This window comes from Papaver somniferum, chromosome 7 (genome assembly GCF_003573695.1).
Source record: "Papaver somniferum cultivar HN1 chromosome 7, ASM357369v1, whole genome shotgun sequence".
NCBI classification, from domain to species: Eukaryota; Viridiplantae; Streptophyta; class Magnoliopsida; order Ranunculales; family Papaveraceae; genus Papaver; species Papaver somniferum.
In genome coordinates this window covers 129021273-129029902 of record NC_039364.1, presented here as the reverse complement: position 1 = coordinate 129029902, position 8630 = coordinate 129021273, and the positions used below count along the sequence as shown (strand labels likewise).

At 41.3% G+C, this 8630-nt stretch overlaps 1 protein-coding gene across 1 annotated transcript; it reads right to left on the bottom strand.

The window, feature by feature from the left end:
- Positions 1–250: 250 nt before the first annotated feature.
- On the bottom strand, positions 251–4260 carry LOC113298396 (transmembrane protein 87B-like). Its single transcript, XM_026547131.1, has 5 exons — positions 3910–4260; positions 1761–2697; positions 1501–1596; positions 805–941; positions 251–709 (listed from the first exon to the last, which is right to left on the bottom strand). Exons 1-5 carry the CDS (start codon positions 4137–4139, stop codon positions 532–534), a joined length of 1578 nt encoding a protein of 525 aa, XP_026402916.1. The 5' UTR covers positions 4140–4260; the 3' UTR covers positions 251–531.
- Between the last annotated feature and the right edge of the window lie 4370 nt (positions 4261–8630).

Below are 8630 nucleotides of genomic sequence, written 5' to 3'. Positions count from 1 at the left end.
ATCTATATGTGATTCACTTTATAACAAAATGGATATTTTTTTCAATGGTTTGGAACAGTGGTCTTGGACTATATCCTTAATTCCTCCAGAAATTATTTCTAGCAATTACGGGGTTCCAACCCCTACCTCCGCAGTGGAAGGGAGCATCTCAACCATCAGACCACTTGATGGTTGGCATAACGAGAGATAGATTATACATGTGATTAATTTTAATAACAAGATAGATAATAGTGGCATAATGGAAAGAACAGATGGAAGCGGCTCAAAGATTTTAGTAAGTAATATGATTCACTAATAATATACAAAGACAAATCATCAATGCTGACAAGAAAGGAAAAAATATTAACAAATCACAACATCTTAAAAGCCAAAACTAGATTTAGGAAAATTGTTCTTCCATGTCATTCTCACCCTTTCTTTCTCAGACCGTTGTACTGCAAGGTGAACACTTTCCATGATTATAGCAACAAAGCTCCTACAAACTATCTTTTCATTTGGACTCGTTTTGTATGTTTTCTTCTGTGACTGAGATCATTCTCTTTTGCCCTCCTCTATATCATCTCCATTTTCATCTTGTTGATCATCACATCTATTAGCAACATAATTCTCTTGCTTGACTAAGCTGAGATCACCTTCTGTAGCTCCCTTAGTTAAAGATTGAGATTCCTCATCATCATATTCGTCCCCTACTTCCTCCGAATAGGCATATCTGTTTAGACAATAACAGTTTAGAAATCTCTCAAACACCAATTTTATTTACAAAAGAGTATTTTGGGTAATTGAGTTATAATCTTCTGACTCCACCTTTGAGAACTTTGAGATGGACCCCATAAATAGCATATCACACAAAGTAGTGCAAATGCAAGAATATCCCAAAAAGCGGTAACTATCCAAGCACTCTGCCACTGTTCGCTGAAAGGATCAGTAGCTTTGAAGTATACCTGCACAAGAGAGGCTTTCTACAGTAAGTGCACGTGGATCTATAGTATCAAGGAATTGACTGCTGATAAGTCAGGGAATTAAACATTTCGAAATAAGGAAAGCTGTCCAGGTGTTTTTTTTTTTTTTTTAATATTTCCCTGATTTCTGATAATAAAACGTAGAATAACCGAGACGAACTGTGGTCTACCCAAATATGCCCCAGTTCAATGTTGAAAAAAATAAGAGTAATGTGACGAGGAGATAAAGGTGGCTAGGAGGAGGGATAAGAAAACTAAGACTTGTAGCCACAAAACTCTTGGCCGCAGGGTGTGATTACATTTTTGACTCTCTATTCCCATCAGATTTGCACAGGATAAACTCTTTGAAGATTACAAACAACAGCAGAAAATGTGTAATGACCTGTGCCATGAAAAATCTAAGAAGTTGGAGATACAAGTCATTTGCATATTTCTCCACTATAAAAGAAAATGCAACAACATAACAGAAGAGAATTTAGTATCACATTTCTCCTACCAAACAAAAAGATATATGAAAAGTTACTTTTAGCTGAAGGTATACCTCATAGCAAATCCAAGCGACGGAAGCAATTACAGTTACAGCTAACACATTTGAAAATTTCCTATATATATCCAGTTTCACAGAACTCCTCTTTGCCTGCCAGATAGTTAATATAATCAATGTCAGAAACCATTGCGAAAAGACCAAATTTGCAGGTAAAAATTGGAGAAACATGTTTGTAGTGTTGCATTATAATAGACAAATGGTGCTGCTTCTTCATTCACACGGTAGTCAAACTTCTCGGAAAATAGAAGATATACCTGGAGCTGCTCTAAGGTCTTTGACAGAGAAGTGAAAATCCATAGTATTAGAAAGGCATCCAGGAATACATCAGGAAGAACCAAGAAGAGTCGTGCTTTCCCTATGATATCATCAATGGTTCCTACATTCTCAGCAATATCCAGTAACTCAGACGCCAAGAAATAGGTCAGTCCAAGAAGAATCACCTTCGAAGTAAGACCACCAAGAGTAGGCCGTACAACCCCATACCCCATAGAAACACTAAGTATAAGAAGACGGGAAACTGTTTTTCTGATAGCTCCAATTGTCACAACCCAAGTTGTAATTGCAATAGGCCTCGTTCCTGTTCTATTAAAATGTGAGTACTCGAAGTACCAAAGAGTCATTTCAAACAAGCCAAGACCAATAACAAGGGTAATATAGTTCTGGATCTGCAATATATCCTTCCAAAACCTGATGTACTGGAACAACCAGGCAACACTAAGCAACACATATGCAACCGACATAAGTATGTAAAAGTTCATTAGTGGGGCCATCCTCCCTGGAAGATAACCATCAGGATTTTTCCATAGTGTCTTTCCGCTCATCACCATCCCCTTCAGACTTGGGTCACAGGTCATAAAGAACAGGTTGTACATTCCAGTTTTGGGAATATTTATTTCGGCCTGCTCCATCTCTGTAGATATAGAATCCCCACTGAACTGAGTATTTATAACAGTTGGCCACTTGAGGTCCCACGCAGAAGGTCTCCTAATGACTTCACCAAGCTTGCAGCCTTCAAGCTTTGCAAGATCTTGAGTACAACAGATGGCCTTTTGTCCACCATATGCAGAACCACCGATATTGTCCCGATCAGATGCCTCAAAAATAAATGCTTGAACTAGCCCAGTACTATGCGCCATACTTGAATGCTGTGCTGCAGCTTCCTCAGTCCTCCAGAAAGTGATATTCTCAAATCTGCATAAATTACTCCCATTTAGTTAACATGCTTCTCAATAATACTCGAACAAAATAAATACTGGTACATTCACCAGCATATATATAAGTGGTGCCAGTGAGTGACAAAACATTCAAGGTCTGAACCCTAAAGACCAAATTATACCTATTCCATCATCTTTATTCACAAAAGCTCATTCAAGAGAAGAAACAAAAGTTCATTAAAAGTAGTGTCTAATTCTAAAGCAAATCCCTGCATGAAGCCCTGAAAGTAGGTCTAGTATAAGGAATAGTAAACAACTAGGCGGCTCATCCGCTGGTAACTAATAAATTACCACAGTGAAGTTGACACCAACCATCACATCCTTGCACAACCTGGAGGCGATATAACACAACTAGCGTTCAAATTCACACAAAATGGATCAGCATAGTCCACAGTTGTTATCCTTTGGAAAAGGATTTGACCACCTACTTCATGAACCTGCCAGTACCTTGAGGACATAGAAAGTAGAAACCACTTACCCTGATTTCTGGTGTCAGATTCAGCAAGGGAGAATCAGTTTTAACCACGAGATTTTATAAGGTTTGAACTTTAAACTCAATCTAAGATAATGCTCCAACAACAAATAAAAAACAAACTATCAACCAACCTAGACTAGATTCATCCGAGTATATCAAGTAGATTAAAAAAAAACAAAGACGTATGAGTTAGTAACTCCTACGACTAAACGAACTAAATGTCCAATTATGCAACTTCCTGACCTTGACATACCAAGATGAGATCACACAACGAAAAAACTGAAATCATCTTTATAAGAGCAAAATGATGAAACATCCACAGTAGGACAACACGAAAGTTCTGAAACGATATTGAATATTGCTTTAGCATAAGTAAATGATAAGGCGTAGAATATTAAAAGTGATAATATGACTTAGCAATATATATCCAAGATATATTTGCTCCATTATAGATTATGAATACGTCGGTTCGCATTAATTTTAAATCACTAACTATTTTAGACACTGAAAGTGTAGGTAAGACCTCCACAGAAATGAGATCCCCAACTTTGATAAGGAAACTCTAATTGCCCCCAATTCGTCTTCACTGGAAGTTTCAGTAGATCTAATCTAGTTTATACTAATACATTAGCAGATCTAAGCTCAAAACACTAGCTTAAAACTAAACTGAAAATCAAAATTTCTCAATTCCAATCAGATAAAAGATTTTCTTACCTGATAAAAGAACGCCCGTCTTGGATCTCTCCCTCCTCTATTGATTTGGAAGAGCGAGAAGAAGAAGAAGAAGAAGACACGATACCTTCACTACCACCTGATAGAAGGAAAGCATTACCAACTTCCCTAAAGATTTCATGATCGTAGACATGCATTGAAGTATTTACACCATCAATGGCTGAAAAAACAACAGCAATCACTAGAATCAAACCCAAATTGGCAAATTTCATTTTTAATTCCCTTGTTGATATTCAAAAGGAACCAATCTGAAGTTAAGGGCTTTCCGTTGGTTTTCTACGACGGTTGATCAGTCATCTAGGATTGATACTTAAGTAACCACAGTCAACAAAATGTATAATATATGTACCCCTTTCATCATCCACCACGTGTACAGAAAGAGACACGTGGAAGGCATGAAAAACAAGTTATCAAAACATGATAGTAAGCATCTCATCAGAAGATGACACCGGTCAACAGATCCGACGGTCATGGACAGAGGATCACAGAGATATGATGGCTCAAAGGAGCACCAGATAATACCCCTTGGATGTTAATACACCCGATTCCGAGGAAGATCCCAGATCAACGGCTGAGAGGAAGTTTGACTGACACAGATGTGACCAGACAAAGAGACACTTGTCTGACACGAGCAGACATCTATCTACCCGCATTAAATACCAAAGAGATATACACGTGTCAATCAGCTCGTGGAAGAGGCGATGATAATCCTTCGTATTCAAGCTCAGGCCGCAGCATATGCCGAAGACCTCTGCGTAATGGGCACAAAGCACAAGAAGATAAGGTTACAACGGCACCTCAGAAGTAGGACCCACGTTCCAACCCTATAAATACCCCTCTCCATTAAGAGAGAAGGGGTCGACCAATCCAGAGCAATTATAGGAGAATATAGGAGAGAGAGAGAAATAGGAAGAGTAAGCAATCCCCCTACTTCCTCAGACCTATGTATACTCTAAAGTCATTCGACTATCTTTGTAATCATTCAATACATAGTGAAACACCAGTCCCGTGGATGTAGGCCTTAGTGCCGAACCACGTAAATTTTTGTCTTATTTACATTTCAGCACCTTACATTCAGCGTTGAACTTCATGTGCTTTACATTTATACTTGATTCTCTGTTTATTCCTTTATACGAACATTATTTATGATAATATTCGACTAGACAATGACAAGCTCGAAGGCTTCGAGTCGATGAATCGATATAATCATCCCATTTACACATACAACGTACAATTCTAGAATTAGACTGTATGCGAATATTGTTTGTGAACACGTGAATGGCTTCGTGATTTATGTGTTCACAATCTGGCGCTAGAAACAGGGACTTTGTCCCGGTAAAAGATTTATCTTATCTTGTGATTTCACCTTAAACGCGCATTATGGTTGTGCCCTATTCTGGGTTCAGCGTGATTTCAAAACCTTTTTTATTCTGGGTTCATGATCTTCATTTTCACAAACACCATTTCAAAGCAGACACATCCACGGCTATCTATCACAGATTTGCACGTGAGGCGTTTTTCTTTTAAAACTAAGACTTAATAATCCAGATTCATGAGTTCTCGCGACGGATCTGCCTTTTCAAGAGTTTTCCTTTTCAAAAGTAGTCTGAAAACAAGGTCCATGATTGTTTATTAGAGGATTTGTATTGCGAAAACTAGACCGACGGAGTCTTTATGTTTCTCTTTTATTAAGGCCCTTGGGTAGCTCATTTCCTTCTATTCCAATAATTTTGCGGATACGAATGGCACTAACCCGATCCTCGTGGATATCTTTGGTTCTCTTTATTTATTCCCCTATGCAGAAAAAGACTAAAAATGGAAAAGATACTAGAGGCAGGAAAAACCAAAGCCTCATCAAAGGAGACACCGAGGATTACCCCGGTCATGACCCGAAGCAAGCAGAAAGGAGACAAAGCTAAAACAGCTACTCAGAGACAGGATGCTGCGGAAATCACCTCGTCTATGAACACTAACTCCATTGCAGCCGCGGCTCTCAAAGCAGCAGCCACAAAGAACAACGCAACTGTTGCGGCCCTTCAGGCTACAGAAGCTAACAAGACTTTGGTTTCAAACCAAATCCATCAACAAAGAGAAGGGGTGGCAGAATCTATGACACACCGGCCCGCACATCCACCAGTCTTCGGAATGCCGTCAACCAACGGTCAGAATCAAACCATACCAGTGGTTTTAGTACCGCGGGTGGAAGCTCAACCGAGGGGACCAAACTTGGAGATACCAAAAATTGAAGCTGATCCTCTGCCACCCTTAATACACACAGTAGACGAAGGGGGAACTATGGCCGTAGGGGTACCAGCCGGAACTCCCAATCAGGGATCAAACCAGTCCCACCGACTGATGGTAGAGCTCGGAGAATTGAAAAAGAGCCAGCAGGTCTACGCAGATGCCGTAGCTCTTCTGGCCAGGGAGAACCAAGACTTGAAAGATAGGATTGCCCAAAGCACGAAGACTAGCTAACAACTGGACGAAGCAAATTCTAAAGCACCAGAGCCTAATCAAGACCGAAGAATCATCCTAGCAAACGCCGCTAGGGGCAGTGCATCCGATCCGGAATATGCCGCCGAAGACTTAGACTATTATGACAGTGAAGTTCGAAGAAAAAAACGCTCAACTGAGCATGAGAACGTGGGATATTACCGCACAATGGAGGAGCTGCGTGATGAGATGATGGCTGAGATCAGGCAGTTAAAAGCCAGACAAGGCGGAGGAAGGCTTGAAGAGGTGATGAAAGAAGCTAACTCCACGCCCCTAACTCATCGCCTGGCAAATACCCCCATTCCGTTAAAGTGCCATGTCCCAACTTTTGAATGCTATGACGGATCCAGAGATCCCGCGACACATATCCGGTATTATAATCATATCTTAGCCCGATGGAGTCAAAACGACACCGTCCTCTGTAGGTATTTCCCATCAAGTCTGAAGGGATCGTCTTTGTCTTGGTTTGACAACCTGCCACCTGATTCCATCAACTCCTACGATCAAGTCGCAGAGAAATTCTTGAGAACCTACATGTACAACAAAGCTGTCAACACCGGAATGGATAAACTTTTTTCTCTGGCAATTGGTTACAAGGAGAACACGAGGGAATACACCAACAGATGGCACAAGATCTTCCAAGCCATAGGGAGTGTGGATCCCGTAGTAAGCATCAACTGCTACAAGTGGGGATTAGACCGAATGAGTCCACTATTTTTTGAGATCCACGGAAGCCTACCTAAGACAGAAGGAGATCTTCGAATAATTATTGAGAAGTATGCTCGTCTTGAAGAAATCCAGCGTGAGAACCCGAGGGCACAAACGCAGAGGTCTCACCGTACTAATTCCGCAGAACAAACCAGCGGGTCCAAAAGAAATAACTCAGTGGAACGACCGCACGAAGATAGGAAGGAACGAAGAGATGAACGACGAAAAGACGATCGAAAATTCGAAGATCAGGTTTACACGAAGCTCAATGCTAGCTACACTCGGATCTTGCGAGAGATCAAAGGAAGGGAAAATTTGGAGTGGCCGTGGTCTAAGGGAAAACAGCCCCCAAGGACCCAGAAGTCTAAAGATTACTGTGAGTATCATTGCTTCAATGGACACCAGACCGAGAAATGCAACCTCAAAATAATGATCCAAAAATTGATTGATGCTGGCGAACTCAAGCAATACATACGAAAGGAGCTCACCGAGGACAGATCCAAACGAACCAAGCAAGTCTAACTTCCATAGGGAAACCGCACAATCAACACCATCTCGTGTTCCGAAGCCGCAGGGCCCTCACTTACAGCGCAGATAGGAAAGAGGCTACGAAATCAATTGGAAGACCACTGCAAATTATATAAGATTGATGGCGTAGAGGTGGACGAGCACGAAGAGTGGATGGACGCACCTATCATCTTCGATACTGAAGATACCGAAGAAGATATGGAAGACCATAACGATCCCTTGGTCCTCACACTACCAGTGGCCGGATGTAACCTCAAAAAGATCCTCATCGACGGGGGAAGCTCAGTGAACGTTCTATTCTACGACGCCTTCAAATGGATGAAGCTCCATGATGAACAGATGATGACCTCTTATTACACCATCTACGGGTTCAACGGAGAGCCCACAAAGCCATTGGGAGACATCGTGTTGCAGGTGAACGCCGGGCCCATGAACGTAGAAACACGATTCAGCTTGGTAGACGCCCCATCCCCCTATAACGCCATTATTGGACGAAAGTGGGTACATAAACTCAAGGGAGTGGCAGCAACTTACTACCAATATCTCAGGTTCCCTACACCCGAGGGAGTAATGGAAATCAAGGGAGATCGGGTCTCTGCAAAAGAGTGCCAGGCCACTCAGGATCGTATCAACAATGAACAGTAAGAGCAGCGAAAAACCCGAAGGATCAAAAATAAAGAAGCTGCGAAAGAAAAGGCCATAGACCTGTTCCTCAAGAAAACCGCAGGGAAGGGCTTGACAAAGGATGATAATGTCCTTAACACAGAAGCAAGTACTTCAGCAGCCAACGAAGGACAGAAACATACCAAATAGCAATTAAAGAACGTCCCAGTCCTTGGGGACCCGAAGCCGGTGTTCACACCAGTGGAGCCCGTAAAAGAAAACAACATAGGAACGGAAGAAAACCCGAAGATGATCAAAGTAGGGACCATAATGGACGAAAAAAGAGAAGATTCCTTAACCAAATTACTTAA

Coding starts and splice junctions, on each gene's coding strand:
- LOC113298396 (XM_026547131.1), bottom strand. CDS start 4,139: ATGAAATTTGCCAATTTGGGTTTGATTCTAGTGATTGCTGTTGTTTTT. Junction 2,698..3,909: donor GACGGGCGTTCTTTTATCAG/GTAAGAAAATCT, acceptor TAATTTATGCAG/ATTTGAGAATATCACTTTCT. Junction 710..804: donor CCATCTCAAAGTTCTCAAAG/GTGGAGTCAGAA, acceptor TTGTCTAAACAG/ATATGCCTATTCGGAGGAAG.